The sequence below is a fragment of the Dasypus novemcinctus genome, chromosome 9, assembly GCF_030445035.2.
Source record: "Dasypus novemcinctus isolate mDasNov1 chromosome 9, mDasNov1.1.hap2, whole genome shotgun sequence".
Taxonomy (NCBI): Eukaryota; Metazoa; Chordata; class Mammalia; order Cingulata; family Dasypodidae; genus Dasypus; species Dasypus novemcinctus.
In genome coordinates this window covers 109,578,699-109,598,473 of record NC_080681.1, presented here as the reverse complement: position 1 = coordinate 109,598,473, position 19,775 = coordinate 109,578,699, and the positions used below count along the sequence as shown (strand labels likewise).

Below are 19,775 nucleotides of genomic sequence, written 5' to 3'. Positions count from 1 at the left end.
AGATTAGGAGGACCAGGGATGAAGCTGTACTAAAGAATATATTCCCTAGATTTTCAAGAGGAAGAGGATAACATGTTCTGACAATTACTTTGGAAATCTCCTTCCAATAGCAGTGTGAAAGATGGATTTTAAAGGGGAGATTGAGTGGAGGAAGAGAGGCCAGTTAGGAAACTATTAGTATTTTTTATGTAAGAGGTGCTATGTATGGGGAAGGGGGTGTGGTGCAGACAGGTAAGTGAAGGAGCATGGAGAAGTCTGAGAGATCTGGGAGGGTAAAGTCGTTGGAACCAAGGAGGAAGAGCAGAACAAGTTTAAGGATGAGAAAGGAGAATGTGTTTGGTTTTGAATGTTTTGATACGGAGGTGCTTTCTAGATACCCAGGTAATAAAGAGTTATCAGCCAGGAGGAACTTTGGGCCTAAACCCCAGAGAATGGCCCAAACCCCTGGAGATAGGGTGGGAAGATTTGGAAGTTTGAAGAAGTTCATGAAGAAGTTATGGTTAGGATGGCCCAGGCAATGAAGCAAGAAGAAAAGGGAGCTGAGACTTGGGCTGCATTAATGGAAGAGCCTGTGGACTCAGGGAAAGGCATTTAAAAAGAAAGGTTCCTTGGGATCTTGCTCTAAAACCAAATTTAGGATCTTGCACTGGATTTTTGACTGCTTGGCTTAGCTTCCTGTGTAGTGACCACCCCTGTCTGCATCATCCCCGTTCACTTGGTCTTGCAGACTTGGGAGGGATTCCCCCTGGACTGATGCAGCACCAAGTCTCAGAATAGCCAGGGAAAGTTTAGCTTCCCAGCACAGACTATGCACCGGTGTCATCCCAGGAATCCCACAAAGTGACAGAGAAGCAGAGAGAACTGTCCTTTCCAAAGTTCTGGGAATGTTTTCATGTTACTGGTTAAGGAAATCAAATTTAAATCTGCATGGAAAGATAGGTAGTGGTTCACCTATCAGATGTTGGATATTTTATTCATCTGAGGCTTATTTCATTCAAAGAAAAGGAAGCTATTTGAGGCTTACCTAAAGCGGAGGGGACATGAAGGAAGCAAGAGGGAGCAGTTCATTTCTACTGCTCTTTGCTGCTGCCTTCTGCGCTACTTTCCTCCACTGTCATGCTCAGAATATTCTAATAAGAAACCCAATTTTGTAATTCAAATCAAACCCATGTTGCTTTTTTCCTTCCTACTTTATCTTTTGATTCATCTTGGTTCCCAAATGATGTTCACCTCTACTATATCCTTTTTTAAAAATGCCACCAAGCTCTCTTACATTTCAAATATATTTCTATAGGACCCATGAACAGTCTTGAAATGAATGGAACTCAAAAACAACCTTTTTAAAAAAGCATTTACATTTCTGAAAGGCTCCTCCTAAGTGTTTCTTTCCCCCAGTAGACCAGGGAACTTCATAGCAGGATGGAAATTGCGTAGGCTTTGGAACATAGTGGCCCTGTATTAAAATCCTGAATTAAAATCTTTTGCTCTTACTAACTGAATGACTTTGGACAAGATACACAACCTGCAGAGCCTCGGCTTTGCCATCTTTGAAATAGAGATAATGATATCTACCTCATCCAGTTTTGAAATATTTAATGAACAGGGTACTGGGCTGGGCACTAGGGATACAGCAATGAAAAAAAATAGACAGTCTCCACTCTAGGAAGCTCCTGGTCCAGTGGAGAAACACAAGTCATCACCTAGATGAATACATAGTTGCAAGAGATGGAAGAGTGCAGTGGGTAGGAGGGGAGACTCTGAAGCCAGACCACATGGATTTGAACCTCGACTGTAGTTGTTGATAGTCATATCTCTTGAGCAAGACACTTAACCTCTTTGTGCCTCATTTTCCTCATCTATAAAATGGATAATAATAATACCCCATAAGATTGTTGTGAGAAACAAATGAGTTAATATATATAAGCAATTTGAACAGTGCCTGACACTTATCAAGTCCTGTGTTAGCTATTGTAATTATTATTACAAAGAATAAGTGACAGGAAGGGACATTTAAGGTATGTAGAGAATCTAGGAGAAGAGGGGAGAGCTGGTTTAAATGGGAGAATCAAGGAAAGCTTTGCTGAGGAAGTTGAAACAGAAACCTCAAGAGTTAACCAGGCAAAGAGAGCAGGAGCAGCACAGAAAGAGAAGAGGTCAGAGATAGGCAGGAGCTGGTTGGATCAAGAAACTGAAGTGTGTTGAGATAGTGTGTGTGAGGTGGAATAGGGTAATGTTAGAGCATCCAGCCAAGTGCAGACTGGGCAGCTGGTCTGAAAGGCACTGGGCCAAGAATACTCCTTGGTCTCACATTCAGAGGTAGACCATCCTCCCAGAAAAAAAAACTGCAGCTTAAGAGGTAGAGCCACAATTCAGGATCAGCACCACTCTTAGACTGTCCCAGGTAATTGCCATGTTTAAACATAGCTTCTGGACATTCACCTCTTAGCTGTGATCATACCTACATGAAAAGAATCCCTTTTTACCTCTAAATCAAGGGACAGTAAACTATCGCCCGCTCACAGGCTGATTCTGGCCTCCTGCTTGGTCTTGTACTGCCTGCAAGCCAAGAAAGGTTTAAAACAAAACAAAACAGAAAAACAAAGACAATATGTGGCCTACAAAGCCTAAAATATTGACTTTCCAGCCCTTTACAGAAAAAGTTTGCCTACCCTTACAAACCATTGGGGCTGAAGTTGTTCATACGTAACCAAGTATTCTCAGTGATTGTTTCAGGAGGGCATTGTGTTGAATGAGCCTTCTCACTAATGGTAGGTTTTTGTTCTTCTAGGACAAATCCTTCAAAAAGACCAGGAAATCAAGGACCTAAAACAGAAGATAGCTGAAGTCATGGCCGTCATGCCCAGCATAACATACAGTGCTGCCACCAGCCCCCTGAGCCCCGTTTCCCCCCATTACTCTTCCAAATTTGTGGAGACCAGCCCCTCTGGACTTGATCCCAATGCCTCTGTTTACCAGCCCTTGAAGAAATGAAGGCCAGCTGGGTGTTTTGCCCAAGCATTTGGTTACCAGAAGGCATCAAAAAGCATTCTGGCAGTCAAGATAAAAAAAAGTTTATATTGTATTTTGTGGGACCGTAATTGTTGTCGTTTTTAAAATGGGGAGGGGGGAGATAACATCCAAGTCTGATTAGAACTGCCCATCAGTTTTTCTTGTAAATTTTTAGGAGACCTCACAGAACTTTGCAGTTTATTTTTCTCGGCCAACACATTAAAACCATTCTTGGATTTCAAGTAGCCATTTTGCCTTTTATGTATTCTTACATGGTTTCCTCTTGAAGAAAAAAAAAAAGAAGGGTTTTACTTCTCAAACCTTTATTTTTGTTTTTTTCTTATATAAACAAGCACCTTGGATTCACATGGGTTAATAATGAAACCTTTTTGTTTTTAGATTGAAAGAGTTGCATAGTCTAACACAGCTTTGGTTACATAGCTGTATTTTTTAAATGATTATTGATACTATAGAAAACAAGAATTGATTACCTCTCCAAGGACCAAACAGATTCTAGGAGTGTCATTTAAGCTGAGGGGAGGAACTTAAGTGATGGGACTAGCTGTGATAATGTAGCCGGAGTTGTGTTTCAAACATTTATATTCCCTTTGATGTGTTTAGTCCCAGAAAATCTCTAGCAACAGTCTTTTTCACAGTGCCTTGGGAAGAGACATTTCAAGAGGAAACTTGATCATTTTAAACTATTTCCCCCCTTTACCATCATCTGTCTCCTATCTATATCAAGCTCACTGCGGATCCTGCTGTAAAACTGGTGGGTAGCTGGGCTGTTCGTTACCACCAAGGTTATGTGTTCTCTGTTGCTTTTAATAGAAAGCACCACAGTGTTCTGTAATTGCCTCAAAAGTAAAGCACCTTGGGAAGGGGAACTGGGCAGTGTTTGTATACGAGATTACCAGATGTAATGATGGCTAATAAAAGCTGCAGTTCTAGGTTTTGTTTTTTTATTTTATTTTTATTTTTAATTACATTTATTTAATGTGCTTTCCACCTTTCATCATCTTGAGTTTGACAAGTTAAAAAAAGCTGACTATTCCTCAGCTCTTGTGCCAAGATGGTTTTGTTTTTAAGTTTAAAAATCAAAGCTGCACAAAGTTTTCAGTTTCAAATGTATATTTTACATTAATAGAAAAATGTTTGCTCTGGCAGCTTTTGGATATGTTTAAGAATCAGGTTGGGGTGGGGGGAGGGATTGGGAGAGGGAGAAGCAAAGCAAAATTATATTTGGAAACTAGAAAAAAATAAATAAATTGGTTTTGCTTCCTTGCCATAGGTTCTGGAAGGACACAGTTCTTCTAAATTTCCTGTTAATTGGCATGTACATGTCATTTAAAGCAAATTAAGTAGGATAAGCAAGTCAGTAAAATAGAATTATTAAAAATCATTTTAATCACAGATCTTATTTTGGGATTAAAAAAACTAGCTTTAAGCCAGGTGTGCATGTTGCTGCCATTTTGCATTTTTGAATCATCTTGTGTAATTGTCACCATGAAAGTGTTACTCAGAATTGTCATAGATTTTTTTCATCTTTGTGCAAAAACATGGAAAATTGTCACTGACTTTTGTGTTGAGGTTTCCCCCATTTTGCTGCCTTTTGGGACACTTTTCCTTAAACACTTGGTCTTGGCTGCATTCTTTTTTTTTTTTTTTTTCCTGTGGGGGTTCAAAAGAATAAACATTTTCTTGCAGATAAAACTAGTTTTCTGCCTTTTTAACTTTTCAGGAGGGCACAGCAAGGTAGATTATTCTGAGTGGGGCTCCATCGTTGCTATCTTGTTCTTTCATCATCTCAGTACCACTTCAGGCGGTGGTGTCCCAAACAGCTGAATCTGCTTGGCAGAGAGCAGACACAGGATTTGGGAGAAATCCATCCAGGATCTCAAGTTGGTTTTGTATCTATTCTTAAAACATATTCTCATTCTTTCCCTCTTCTCCCACTCTCCCTCACTCCCTCTCTCCCTTTCTCTCCCTCTCTCTCCCTCTCTAACCCTCTCTCTTCCTCTCTCTCTTTGGCATCTGATTGGAGCCAAGGCTGACTTATTTTCTGGTACAATCCTCATTCCCTAAACAGCAAGTTGGTGGTGGAGGTGGGTAGGTAGTTGGTGAGAAAATTCTGAGAAATCACCTTCTTCACCAAATGTCTTGCCCTCTCCCAATTTCTAAAATCTTGTTTGGTCACTTTGTGGCCAGTACCCTATTAGGTTTCCCATGTGCTACAGATCCTGAACTGACCTCCAAGGTAACCACTTCTGTCATCCACCTTTATTTTTAGAGGCTTTGTCTGTTTTCTTCTGAGAAGCCAGCTGCCTCTCTTGGCCATTGTTTCAATTGGTCTTGGCTCCAGTTTTGGAAAATTCTGCTCTTAGCACTCTACCCTCCATCCCTACTGCCAGATAGCCTTTCTCTGTGTCTTGGCCATTTAAGTCTCTCACAGACACACCACACTTCCTACCGTGAGCAGAATCTCCCAGGGGAAATGGCATTGGCTTGGCTTGGCCTTTGCCTTTGTCGTCCCTAAAAGAATATATCTGCTTACAGCATTCTCATGGGCACATTCTTTTCCACTAAAGACATCTGCAGTTGTTGTCTTTGTTATTTTAGGTACATCAAAAAGTAGCTCCATGTCTTAGCACATTATAATTTATTTAATGCCATGAAGCATTATTTGCCATTCTACGTGGTTAAATATTTACAGATGGAGTGGGCTGGCATTTTGACTGGCTGATTAAGTCTCTTATTGACATCTCCGAACTTCCCTGTGATAATCTTTCCAAGGAATCCTTTTATAAAATGAGAATAAACAATTCCTCATGCCTTCCAGCCTCAAGGAAAGAAATAGTCCTTTCTCCTCCCTCTTTCCCTCTCTCTTTGGCATCTGATTGGAGTCAAGACTGACTTGTTTACTGGTACAATCCTCATTTCCCCATGCTTACCCAACCCTGGTAAGCCAGGCTCTGGAAAGCCCACCCAAGAGGGCTGAACATTTCTAACAGCTGCCATCCATCAGTTAGCTTCTTGGGAAATCCGTGAAATCAGAGGAGCTAAAGAAGTAAACCTGGAAACCTGCCCCAAAGCTGTTTGGGCTACTCAACTGTTTTCAGGTGGGCCATGATAGCTAGACCGATTTAGGTTAAAACGCCTCTGAGACCTATAAATGCATAGTTTTATTTGGGTCTTAATGAAGTTGACTGCCAGAGTGCTTGCCCAAGGGCCTTCCTGCCTCTGATCACCTGCTCTAGGCTGTGCAAAACACTGGCCATGGGCAAGCCTTCTAGACAGGGACTTCGTGCCAGCGTTGCCACTGCTGGCTCTGTGACCTCCCTAAGTCTCTCCAGGGCTCTGTTTCCTCAGCTTTAAGGAGTATTGATCTTTGGCTGCCCTTCCAGCTTGAGGGAGTTTTTGCTAAAGGGGGACTGGGTAACCTGACGCTTAAGAATGCCTTGCTGGCTATCGAGGGCCTCCCAGAAAGGAGTTGAGAACTGCAGCGAGGCATACGGTGAGGGCAGGGCCCAGGATAAGAATGCTGGTTTCTTGGGCTAGCTTCGTCCCCGATGTCCTGGCAACTAAGCACACTACTCAAAGACGTCCACCACTGGAGCAGCAGCAGTGGTATCCCCTGGGAGCTTGTTAGAAATACAGAATCTTCCCTAGACCCACCAAATTCTCCAGGTGATTCATTGCATATTGTTCCATAAAGTCCTGAGTGGACTTTCTTAACAAAACTGAACACTGTCTACCCTTTCCTCCCCAGAAAAAGCCAACACTCAAGGCTTGGAAAACTTCGAATTAAGAGCTTAATAGAGGAGGGGCAAGCTGGAGGTAAAGAACTCAAAGCTGTACACATTTTACTTATTATCTTTCTTCCTCTCTTAGAATGTAAGTTCTATGAGGGCAGAAATTTTTTGTGGGTTTATTTACTAGTGTAATGTCAGAACCTAGAATGATGACTGAGCACTGTGGGTGCTCAATAAATATTTACTGAACAAATAAATGTTATCCAATGGATTAGCTATGTTATCTGAAATAGCGCATGTTAACCAAAGAATGTTTTGGTAATAGTACTATTGGAATGACAGTATAAACAGAACTGGTTCTAGAAGAGGGAGGGAAAACTTGACTGTGAACCTCTTCCATCTGCTGTGTCGGGTTTCTGCTGAAACCTTGCTTTTCTTAGATTTTTGCTACAAACACCTGCTTGATTTAGCCAGGCACAGGGATTTCCTAAACAACTGCATGTACTGAGAACAATAATTTCTCTGTCTGGTAAACCTCACCACAGGGAAACTGCTGGGGTCCTCTCTATTCCTCACCCAGCTGGGGCCTTAGATCCCAGAGGCATGGCTGTATCTTGAGTCAGTGTGGGGATTTTTCATTTCGACAGTAACTGAGTTATAAAACATTTTCTCCAGGAAGGTATCTATCTGGTTAAATTACTGTCTTAGAGGATCTCCTTCCATGCGATCAGGGGGACACACTTCTTTTTCTCCTCCCTCCTTCCTTGGACTTTAGTTTTAAGTTTTTCTGCTTTATTCCTGTCTTAATATTTGTTTATTTCTTCTGCCTCCTGCCTGAGATTCAAGTCTTACATCCCCTCAGACTGGGCTTTCTAGGGTTCTGGGATTCACCCTGCCATTTTACATGTGATCTCTGTCCCACGAACCCCAGGCTAAGCTTGACACAACATGGTGTAACCTTTTAATGCTGTCTGGAAGCCTGATCAGTTTGCTCTGGGAGACAGTCCATTCTGCCCCTATTTACTCAGTTCTGCAGCCTAGTGTGGGCAGAGACTTTATGCGGCTGGCCTGGCACCAGTGCGTTCAGCACCGTCTGTTCATGGCCATTCTCTTCCCTTCATGCTCAGCAGCTGGATCTTGGGGACCTGTGCTGTTTTGACATACTTGTCTGATACCATGCCTGATACAGTACTTGTGTAGAACTGTGGTTCTCAAATTTTAGCAATGATCAGAATCACCTGGAGGGCTTGTAAAACAGATTACTGGGTCCTACCTGCGGGTTCTGATTAAGTAGGTCTGAGGGCCCCAAAATTTGCTTTTCTAACAAGTTCCCAAATGACGCTGATACTCTTGGTCCTGGTACTCCACTTTGAGAACCATTGACTTGAGCAAGAGGACTGACCCTGGGACCCAGCCCTGCCAACCCCACCAGTTGCCACTAGAGGTCACATGCCACCTTAAGGAGAGGTCTTGTTTCACCTGCGTCCCTGCACCAAATTATAATTTTTTTTATGCATTAGGAGAAAGAAACATCAAACTAAAAAATAAGGTGAGTTCTCAAAGTCTGTGTCTGACAAATATCAAATGTCCGATAGGCCAGCTTTTTGAAGGTGTTAAATATCCCAGCTCTGAAGAAATGGAGCTATGGGTCCCACGGGAGAAGACCTCTGGGCCCTCCCTCCCTCAGCACGCTGAAGACGGGGGCGTCCTTTGAGGGTCCCTGGGATCCTTCTGTATCCAGAACTGAAGGAACAATGATGGTTACAGGTGATTTTAATTTTCTGCTTTCTAATTTATTGTATATCAGAAATTTTCTAAAATAAATTTAATGTTAATTTTATAATAAGAAACTTTTTAAGAAAACACTTTTAAAATATAATTAAAAGCTAAAACAACAACTGCAAAAAACAAAACAAAACCCAGAACCCCAAGATGCAACAGAGTGAGGAGAGAAACCCCCTGCTTGCACTTGTCTCTCAGGGCCCCCTGCTTGTTGGTTCTGCCAGGGTTTCCGCTTGGGGGTGAGTCACCACTGGTTGTGGCTTCAGGAAAGCAAGAGTGGGACCAAGGAATAGACCTGGGAGGACTCAGCCCGGCCTGGAACCAGTCTGCGTTCTCTGTACACCTGACACTGGCCAGAGCTTGTGGCCAGACGTGTTTAGGTTCACCAGCCCCAACCCAAGCACAACACGAAATTACATTCAGTGTTGCTGTTTTCACATGTCCAGAGACTTCCCGGAAGTCAGGTGGGTGGGAGCAGGTCAAGAATATTAAAACTTTAGAGACCTTCTGGCTCTGTCTACTGTCCTGCAGACATACTGTGTTTCATTTGCATAGAATTTAAAATTGAGCTAACATTTAAAAATTGGGAGACCACATTAAAAAATCCAGGTTTATTGGTTTACTTTGTGTTGAAAAATGGGAAGATTAGGTATCTCAGGGCTGGCATCTCTCTTCCTGCACTGGGAACGACTTTCATCCGCAGGTGGGGAGGAGCTTGGGAGAACTGGGGCAGTGGGTCGTAACCCTGGCTGCTCACTGGAATCACCTGGGGAGCTTTTAAAACTGCTCTGTCCAGACAGCCTGATTTAACAGGGTTGGGGGAGAAACCTGAGCATTGTATTTTTCATTTTTTAAAATTCCCCAGGGGTTTCTAATGTACAACTAGGGTGGAGAAACTGGGAACTAGAGGGCAATTAGAGGAGGCCCCAGGCTGGGGCCTGGGGCCTGGGGCCTCAGAGGATGTGTGGGGGTGATTGTGGGTCTGGACTTGGAATGTTTTTAGCTGGCCCAGTCGGGATATGAACCAAGGTGGTCTCTGCTGTCTTCCCACCTTTGCTGTGGAGACCCTCGGCCACTCTCTCATTCCTTCTGGCCCAGGAGCTTCACCCCAGATCCTGGATTTCCTTTACCACCTACCTTTGTCATGCCGATCTTTATCAATTCAAATTGTTAGCCCTCTTGCTTCCCCCAAAAAATTTGGTTAGCATCCCCTCCGTTTATTATTATATGTTCTTCTCTTGTTTGAGGTTTTTTATATTGTAAACCATAGAACTGAATGTAGCTAATGTAAGGCCCAAAGGGAATTGAGTGGAAGGGGGGTGGGGCAAGCATGCACAGGGTTGTCTGGAAGGCTGAAGAAGGCAGCTGGCAATCGACAGGAGCCGGCCAACTTGGAGGGTCATAGAGGCAGGAGCTACTAAGCGGATGAATGAGTCATGTCCTAGTCTCTTCCAAGCCAGAGTCTCAGGAGACTGCAGTAGATGTGTATTATTTTTCCCAATTATCCACTCCATCCCTTCAGAAAGAATTACGCATCACTCCACCCTTGACTACTCCCTGTAGATGGAGTGTACCTACCTTCCTCAGTATCAGACATGGCCATTTGACTTGCATTGGTCAAGGGAATGTGAGCAGATATCATGTTTACCAAATCTGAGCAAAAGCTTTGAATTAATTTGTGTGTTCAAGTTAGTTTCTTGCTTCTCTCTGCCACGAGAACAGTAGTTCCCAGGTAGGGGTCACCTCTTCAGACACATGAGTGAGAGGTGAGCAGAGACACAGCCAACCCTCAGACCCGCGAGCAGAAAATACCTGTTATTGTATAAGGCACAGCAACAGCTGACTAATACAGAGGAAGGGCCCAGGCTTGAGTCATGTGCCCTCCCCTTGGCTGAGCCCTGGGGTGGAGAGTGAGAGTCTGCAGGAGGAGCTGCCAGGTCCCCTCAGCTTCAGGGCAGAAGATAGAGCTTGTGATGTGTGGCCCACCCCCACTCCCAATACTGCACACAGAAACAAAAAGGTTGTTACCAAAAAGAAACCAAGCTGTGCTGAACTGGGGGCACCGAGAAACCCACAAATGTTCCTACCTGTAGGGTTAGCAGCCAGTGCCCAAGGTAATGAGGTCCAACCTTTTTGCCACTATGGTTCCTTTCATTATCTTCCTCTCATGTGAGCTCTGTTTTAAGGATTTTACTGGCAAATAAAACTAACTACATGTTTCAACTCATTACTACAAATATTGCATTAGTCTAAGGAGTAATTGCTGACAGAACTTCAAAGCAACAGGCAATGCCGATGGGGCTGAAAAATGAGTGAATACATATTTCCAAGTCACCTCTGCAGCCTTATCCTGGCTTCTGGAAATATCAAAAATAGCTTTGGGAGCACCCATTACTACCTTCTCAGGTCTCTATGTATCTGGGCACCCAGGTGGGAACTGACAGCTTAATGTGGTCCTCTCAGGGAATGGACCGTCCCAGCAGCTGACGCAGGAAGCCAGAAAGGCCCTCAAGACCCAGAGGAATAGGCCCACTGGGAGCACGTCCAGCCCAGCGGCAGCTGACGCAGCAGACACTGGGGGCCTTCTGCGGATGAGGCAGCTCTGCACACAGAAGAGAGCTGACCTGGAATGACTTGAACGCCTTGTGAGATCAGGGGCATTGACGTGACTCACAGGGTGCTTCCTCAGTTGAGCAGAGCTTGGGCCAAGGAGCCACACCTCTCCTTGCCTCGCTTGCCTCACCTGTTGAATGGGGATGATGATCATAGTCCCTAGGTCACAGGGCTGTTCGTGAGAATTAAGGGAATCAGTACACGCTGGGCACTGGGCTGGCACTTTACATCCCACTCACTTCACCAGGCCTCGGGGCTATTCTAGGAGGAACGCACCAGGCAGGGAGGGGGCTTGTTGCAAGGACTAAAGAACTAACGCATGCGATGTCTAAGAGGACTTAAATGACTGTGTGTGTGCACTCACATGCACACATGCCTGCCTATATCTGAATTCATCCCCCAGATGATCTCGATCCGTTTCAGGGCTTTAAATTCCATTTCTATGCTGATGACTTCTATATCCATAATCTCCAGTTTAGACCTCTCTCCTGAACCCCAGCTTCCTCTTGATCGCTCCTCTTGGATGTCTCATGGGCATCTCAGACTCAGCATGTCAAAACCCCATAAACTTGCCTTCCTCATCCTTTTAAATGGAACTTCATGCTTCCAGTTGCTCAGGCTGCCCTGGGACATCCTTGACTCCTCTTTCTCTCTTACCTAATCTGTCGGCAAATCTGGTCAGCTCTACCTGCAATTTTCCAGCATCTGACCATTTCTCACCTCCTCCAGAGCTAGCACCCTGGTCCAGTCCACTCACACCTCTCACCTGGACGTCGGCAGAAGGCTCTCACTGGTCTTCCTGCATCTGTCCTTGCCTCACTCAGTCCAATTTCAACAAAGCAGCCAGAGAGACCCTATTCAGGACACAAGTGGGATTGTGACACTCCTGTGTTCAGAGCCCTTCAGTGGTTCTGCATCTACCCCAGAATGTTGGAGATTTGGACCCGAAGGGTATCAGGAATGGAAGAAAGAGAGAAGGGAGAAGAAAACAAAGAGAAAGAACGAGAGAGCTGGGATCAGGGGGTCTGCGGGTAATAACTCCTCAGACAACTTTATTGTTTACAAGGGGCTCTCTATATACCCCAGTGTACGTGACAAGAAGCAGGCATACGCAGCCTACATGCCAATAAGCATAAACGCAGCGTACATGACATCAAGCAGCAACACATATTAACTATTAGCATTACCCGTCATCTAAGGAATTTTAAAAAATCTTATCTCAAGGTACAAAGTCTAAGTGTTCTATTCATTACAAAAGGTATGTGCTCATCTTTTCTTTCAGCCTTTAACAGCTTCATCCCATTTGCCAGGAACTCTTAATTACCACATTCCTTAGGTTGCAAGCGTAGCCATGGAGACAGCACTAGCCTGGAGACAGCACATCTCTCCTTGTGAGGCCACCGTGCCTCAGTTTCCAACACCAGAACAAAGGCTAGAGTCCTTAGAATGTTCAACCAGCCCCTACACAATCCATCACCCACCTACTCCCTGACCTCCTCTCCTCCCAGCCCCCCTCAATCAGAGCATCCAACCCCACCTGACACACGTCTGCCTCAGGGTCTTTGCACTTCTAACCACCCCCTTCTTAAAATAAACATTTTATTTTCTAATAGTATTAGACTTATAGAAAAATTGAGAAGATAATAGAGAGTTCCCATATACCCCACTACCAGTTTCCCCTATTATCTAACTTTGTTATATTAATGTGGTACATTTGTCATAGTTGATGAACAATATTGATACATTATTATTAACTAAAGTCCATACTTTATTCAGATTTCCTTAGTTATCCCCTATGTCCTTTTTCTGTTCTAAGGATCCCATCCAGGATACCATATTACATTTAGTTGTCATGTCTCCTTAAGTTATTCTTGACTGAGACAGTTGTGCTCCCTCTTTCTAGAAGGTTCGACTCATTCCCTCACATCTTGATCTTTCCTTGGATGCTACCTTCTCAATGAGCCCCTCCTGATCAGCTAACCCAACACCTTCTACCTGTTGTCTCTGCTTTACTCTTCCCGGTATTACCATCTATCATATTTTTAGTTTTTACTTTAGTTGTGTGTTCTTGTTTTTATCTGTCTCCCTGACAGAAATGTAACCTCCAAGAGGGTAGGAATTTTCTGTCTGTTTTGTTCACTCCTACATTCCAAGCACCTGGAATTGTGCCTGACACATAGTAGGTACTCAATAAATATTTGCCAAATGACTGAACAACCATTAGAATCTGACCCCAAGCCTCCAGATCCTCTGCCTTTTCCATCCATACTCTGCAGTCTCCTCTCCCTCCCTGTCGGCGGCCACAAGTAACAAGAGGAAACCTCTCTGAGTGCTTCCTTTGTGCCTGCTTCGTGCCCACATAGGCTCATTTACGCCCACAACACTTCCACGTGGCTGTCAGAGTTAGATTTGCCTTGCAGATGAGGAAAATGAGGCTCAGAGCTGCAAAGAAACTTGTCCAGGATCACACAGGCAGGAAGTGGAGAAGCTTAGATTTAAACCTAAGCTGGTCTGGCTCCAGAGCTTGGATAATTTAACCTTGAGATTGTGCTCTAAGTTCCCAAGACAGAGTCAGGGAGTTTTGGGAAAGGCAGAGACATCTGAATGTCACCCCTTTCAATGGACAGGTTACCTGGGGGATCAAACACACTGAGGCTCCAAGGAGGTAGGGAATGGGGAATGAATGGGCCATGAAAAAGAGTCATGGGGGGGAAACGGACTTGGCCCAGTGGTTAGGGCGTCCGTCTACCACATGGGAGGTCCGCGGTTCAAACCCCGGGCCTCCCTGACCCGTGTGGAGCTGGCCCATGCGCAGCGCTGATGCGCACAAGGAGTGCCCTGCCACACAGGGATGTCCCCCACGTAGGGGAGCCCCACGCACAAGGAGTGCGCCCCGTAAGGAGAGCCGCCCAGCACGAAAGAAAAGTGCAGCCTGCCCAGGAACGGCACTGCACACACGGAGAGCTGACACAACAAGATGACACAACAAAAAAAGACACAGATTCCAGTGCCGCTGACAACAACAGAAGCGGACAAAGAAGAACATGCTGCAAATGCACAGAGAGAGCAGACAACTGGGGAGTGGGAGGAAGGGGAGAGAAATAAATAAAAATAAATCTTTAAAAAAAAAAAAAAGAGTCACGGGGGGGCGGGGCAGCGGGCCCTGCTGTTAGCACTGAATGGCCTCTTTTAGCCGCAATCCAGTTATTGCTCCTGATGTTGACCAGTCAGCCGCCCTGCTCAGTTAGGCGCTCCCACCTGCTTTCCCCCGCTGTCCAGGAAGACATCTGGGCTGCAGTGACCACCTGCAGCTGCCACCATCAGTTTCCGCAGCCCGTTTTGCGAGTCTGCCTCATCCCTGGGCCTTGCTGTGCCGGGGACTCTTGTGGCCCCTGGCGCTCTCAGCCCAGCTACAAGGAAGGGGCCTGTGTCCTGCTCTGCCCCTGCCACACCCAGCAGCTGGATAAGAGAACTAGAATCCTAGCCTTGCCTGACCACTTTCTGCCACTTTGTTTTTTTAAGATTTATTTATTTATTTCTCTCCCCTTCTCCCCCCCCACTCCCCACGCCCCGGTTGTCTGTTCTCTGTGTCTATTTGCTGTGTCTTCTTTGTCCGTTTCTGTTGTCAGCAGCTCGGGAATCTGTGTTTCTTTTTGTTGCATCATCTTGTTGTGCCAGCTCTCCGTGTGTGCGGCACCACTCCTAAGCAGGCTGCACTTTCTTTCGTGCTGGGCGGCCCTCCTTACGGGGCGCACTCCTTGCGCGTGGGGCTCCCCTACACGGGGGACACCCCTGTGTGGCAGGGCACTCCTTGCGCGCATCAGCACTGCGCATGGGCCAGCTCCACATGGGTCAAGGAGGCCCGGGGTTTGAACCGCGGACCTCCCATGTGGTAGGAGGACGCCCTAACCACTGGGCCAAGTCTGCTTCCCTCTGCCTCCTCTTTTATACCTCTTTTATACCTCAAGCTCAGGGACCATCACTTGGGGCTTTCTAGGTTACAAGTGACAGAAAACCAAATAGGAGATTTATTGGCTCATATTGTTGGAAATGACAGAGGGTACGCTGGCTTCAGGAACGGCCGGATACAGGGGCTCTCTCAGCCCTGGGTTCTCTTGGTCTCTTCACCCCAGCTCTGCTCTCCTTTGAGGACTGGCTTCATTCTCGGCCTCTGCGTAGTGGCAAGGTGGTGGTGGCAGCCCTCTAGCACTGCATCACCCAGATTCCCTTCCGATGGGAAAAAAGCAAAAACCCTGAGAGTCATTCTGCCCGGCCCTGCCCATCCCTGGGGAACATGACACACCCATTGGCTTATGCCTGGGGAGGGTGGGTAGAACCCATTTTATGCCCAAGAGGAAACTGAGGTACAATTACCAGAAAAGTAAGCAGGTGTTGGGCAGAGAAAACAACAGATGTTGCCCAGGGCTGGGATATCTGCCCCCTTCCCCCTACAGAGAGACAGCCCCTGCCATTATTCCAGGGGAGCGTTCTCCAGGGTAAACCTTTGGCTTCCTTCAATCTACCAGCCTTTCTGTTTCTGTCCAAACTTCTTCTTGCCATGCCACAGTTGGAAAGCAGGGGTTCTTAATCAGGAGTCCACGGACACCCACGGGTCCACGGAAAGATTTCAGGGGGTCCATGACCTTGAATTGAAAAAAATCAACTTACTGTCTTTATTTTCTCTAACCTTTGCTGTTGAGTGTCATAAAACTAGCTGCCACTACATTCTGAGAAGGGGGCCCATGGATTTAAGAACCCCGGCCTAGAGAGTGGCTTTGTGCTCAGGCTGGGCTACGCTGGCAGGGGGAGAGTGATTCAGCCCAAGGAGAACATCATGCGCATTTGAAGAGGGGTCTACAGTGGGCAAGGTGCCTTCCTGTGCATTGCCTCAGTTGGACCCATCACCACTCCAGGCTGGTGAGGAGGCTGCGGCCCTACCTAAGCCCTCGCAGCCAACGAGAGAGGCACTGAGCCCACCATCAAGGCGGGGGTCCTTGATCTGGAGCTCTTTACATTAAGCCATCAGCTTCTTTGTGTGAGGTCAGGATTTATCTGCACGTTCTCAGCTTTGGGCAAAAGGAGTGGACAAAGCGGGCCACTTCCCCAGCGTTTGTCCCTCCTTCTTCCACCCTGGACCTTGCCTTTCTCTTAAAGGATTCTCCTCTTCCGCTTTCTGATTAGCACTTGGGTTGGAATTACCCACTTCCTGGGGCGGAGTCAGTCCTTCAGTGCAGCCCTTCAGACCCTCCTGCCTGGTTCAGGAGTGGGCACAGCACCCAGTGCGGGCCAGTGAGATGCAAGGAAACATTCATTAACTGGCCTTCCATGAGAGAGTGGTTTCCTTTCTTTTCCACCAAAGCTACCAGGAAGTGTCTTTCTTGGCAGAAGCCACATGGTATGAGAATATTAAGTTTAAAATGGTTGAGGGAACAGATATGCCTCAAGCAGTTGAATGCCTGCTTCCCACATGGGAGGTCTTGGGTCCCATTCCCAATGCCTCCTTCAAAACAAGTAAACAAATGATAAAACCAACTCAGGGGAGCCAATGTGGTTCAGTGGTTGAGAGCCGGCCTCCACATACAAGGTCCCGGGGTTCAATCCCCAGCCCCAGTATCTCAAATTAAAATATATATATATTGAGGCAGTTTTGAGGCCATGTGGGAAGAGCCAGGAGTTGGCACGCTCTCGTGGCTTATGAGCAAGGTGCTGAGGTCAAGCCCAGGCTGCCTAGCTCCCTGGCCAGAGAACAGAAGGAAGACAGGCCAGCACCCATGTCTTCTGTGTGCTCACCAGCCACAGGACCTACCAGCATGGATGGGGACCCCGAAATGCCGAGCAGTGAACTGCAGGGAACGTTTCCTGAATAAATGAATGGATGGGTGAATGGTGCTGCCCTGAGCTTCCCATCCCAAATGAGTTCCTGAACTGGACTTGCTACCCCTCCTTAGTTGCTCCACCATCCCAGACGTTACTAAGCCTCAGTTCCTGCATCTGTACAATGCATGTAACAGTAGCATCTGTCTCCTAGAATTATTGTGGCGCCTAAATGAGTTAACGTGTGCCTGGCACAGAGTAGACCCATGAAAATGTCAACTATTATTTCCCTCTAGGAGTTGCAGTTTCCTCAACTGTGAAATGGGAATTCATTTGTTTATTCTTTCAATGAACTGCTGATCAGCCCCCAAGTGCCAGGCATTGTCGTTAAGATGTGGTAGTTACAGAGATGACTGGCCGTGTACCCTGCCTGGAGGAACTCATCCCCTAGGCAGGCAGTCAAGAGTTAAAACCCAGTGAGGGAAGTGGATTTGGCTCAACTGATAGAGCGTCCACCTACCACATGGGAGGTCCAGGGTTCAAATCCAGGGCCTCCTGACCGTGTGATGAGCTGGCCCATGCGCAGTGCTGATGCGCGCAAGGAGTGCCGTGCCACACAGGGGTGTCCCTCCGCATAGGGGAGCCCCACGCGCAAGGAGTGCGCCCTATAAGGAGAGCTGCCCCGCGAGAAAGAAGGTGCAGCCTGCCCAGGAATGGCACCACATACAAGGAGAGCTGACGCAGGAAGATGACGCAACAAAAAGAGACACAGATTCCGGGTGCCACTGACAAGAATACAAGAGGACACAGAAGAACACACAGCAAATGGACGCAGACAACTGGGGGTGGTGGGGGGTGGGAGAGAAATAAAATAAAAAATACGTCTTTTAAAAAAACCCAGTGGGGTGGAGCAGATGGAGCTCAGTGGTAGAGGGCCTGCTTCGCTTGTACGAGGTCCTGGGTGCAATTCCTAGTATATGTAGGAGTGGGGTGACGGGAGGGGGGTAGGCAGCTACCTCCAGATTGGAGCTAACTGAGGGGAGGTATGGGAACTGACGCCCATATATCAGGTTTAGGGTAGGTAGATAGATGAAAGTTAAGGATCAGGAAAGAAGGAAACAAATTGTATCTCAAGCATTTTTCCACTAAAATATTATCTTAGTTCTTAAAATCAAGTGTGATAATACATAAATCTAACTCTTTAAAGACTTTTATCTTCAAAAAAGGAAAGTCTATTTTAATGGAGATTCATTTCTGATCTGAGCAACCGCATTACACTGCCACCTGGTGGCAGCACTCTGAAGTCAGAGGTTTGTTTTATTTTGAGTTGAACAAACACAGCAAACTCAATTTTTGGACGTGCCTAGACATATCAAAGCCATTGCCCCCTTTTCCCTGCTCCCCACCCCTTTGCTTTAACCCATATTCCATAGTTGAAACTCCCAAGTTCCCAGCTTTCTGCCTGAGCCACATCTGCTCCAGTTTCCCAGCAGAAAATCCAGGCTGCTCCTGCTCCCTGCCTGCTGCCCTCTACAGCTGGGGGGCGGTGCGTGGAGGGCTGTGGGCCCCCCCCCCCCGCCCTTCAGCTCTGGTGGGTGCTAACACCTCTCCAGGCGCTCAGCCCAGATCCCTAGGCGAAGGTGGATTTAGGGCGAGAACCTGGCCCAAGAGTAGTGGCTTAGAGTGCGCACGCTCCACACAGACTGAACTGGGTTCAAATTCAGGCTTCACCACTTATTGGCTGTAGGTCCCTGGGCCTCTCTGAGGCCTCTCTAAGCCTGTCTTTTCATCTGAAAAAAATCGATGGAGCCTGGATTTCAGTTGAGATTTCTTGTTCTTTCTACTACTCGTCTTTCTACTCCTCTCTACAAGAGCTGGCGTGGGTGGACACCAAGAAATGATGGGAGAGATGGGATGGGGGGAGAAGGGAGTCGGAATGCCCTCCACTGCCCTCCCCCTCTGGGCGTCCCTCTCTGGAAACGGCTAAGGCCTGTCTCTCCCTGGCGCTGCCCCCCAAGCTCCCTCCCAGGACCCCGTTTCCCCATCCCAATCTACCCAGTTCCCTCTTCCAGACGTCCTCAGAGCCTGGCCCCAACAATCTGGTCGTTTTCTAACCCACTCAGCACTGAAAGGGCAATGACGGAAAGAAGGCTATCGCCCCCTTCTTGGGGAGGGCAGTGCCTAAGCCCAGCCTACGGCTCACGAAAGACAGTGTTCCAGGCACTTGGGAGAGGAGGACGTTTTGGAGCTGAGATTCCCCAACGTTGGCTACCGCCTAGGAAGCCGGCCTCCAGGCCCAGGGCGAGGCTTTCTGGATCTGCCGTGTGGCGCGGGCACGTCGCTCACTCCCCCTGGAGCTCGAGCCCCCATCTGTAAAGGGACCTCGCCAATCAGTGCAGCTCTCACGACGCGGCTGCTGGGGCTGCTGGAGCGGTGGGCAGTGTGGCGGTGGGGGGTCCCTCCCCTCCCCTGCCTCCTAGAGGAACCCCAAGACCCTGCTCAGAGGAGGAGGTGCTGCTGGCCGGGGGCTGTGGATTGTGGGGGAAACTCCAGAATGCCCCCCACACACACACACTCGCTGTGGGCAGCCAGCGCTAAGCGCCGTATTAATTATTACCAACTCCCCCTGAGAAGCAAATTCAAAGGGAGGTCACCATGGTAACCCAGACGGTTGCAATGTGACCAAATTTTTAAAGTGCTCAACTTGTTCCAGGCAAATTACCTTTCTGTAGAGGAGAGAAGAATGGGGCTTCAATCCCACACCTCAGTGGCCTCGGGAAGAAAGCCCAGCAGCTCCCACAGGGC

The 19,775-nt window shown here is 47.0% G+C and overlaps 1 protein-coding gene across 1 annotated transcript in view; it reads left to right on the top strand.

The window, feature by feature from the left end:
- MACO1 (macoilin 1) overlaps positions 1-3,959 on the top strand; it is a 56,857-nt gene extending 52,898 nt beyond the window's left edge. The window contains exon 11 of the mRNA XM_004485098.5: positions 2,789-3,959. Within this exon, the coding sequence (XP_004485155.2) occupies positions 2,789-2,991 (203 nt within the window). The 3' untranslated portion in view covers positions 2,992-3,959. The remainder of the gene's footprint in view (positions 1-2,788) is intronic.
- Positions 3,960-19,775: the final 15,816 nt, after the last annotated feature.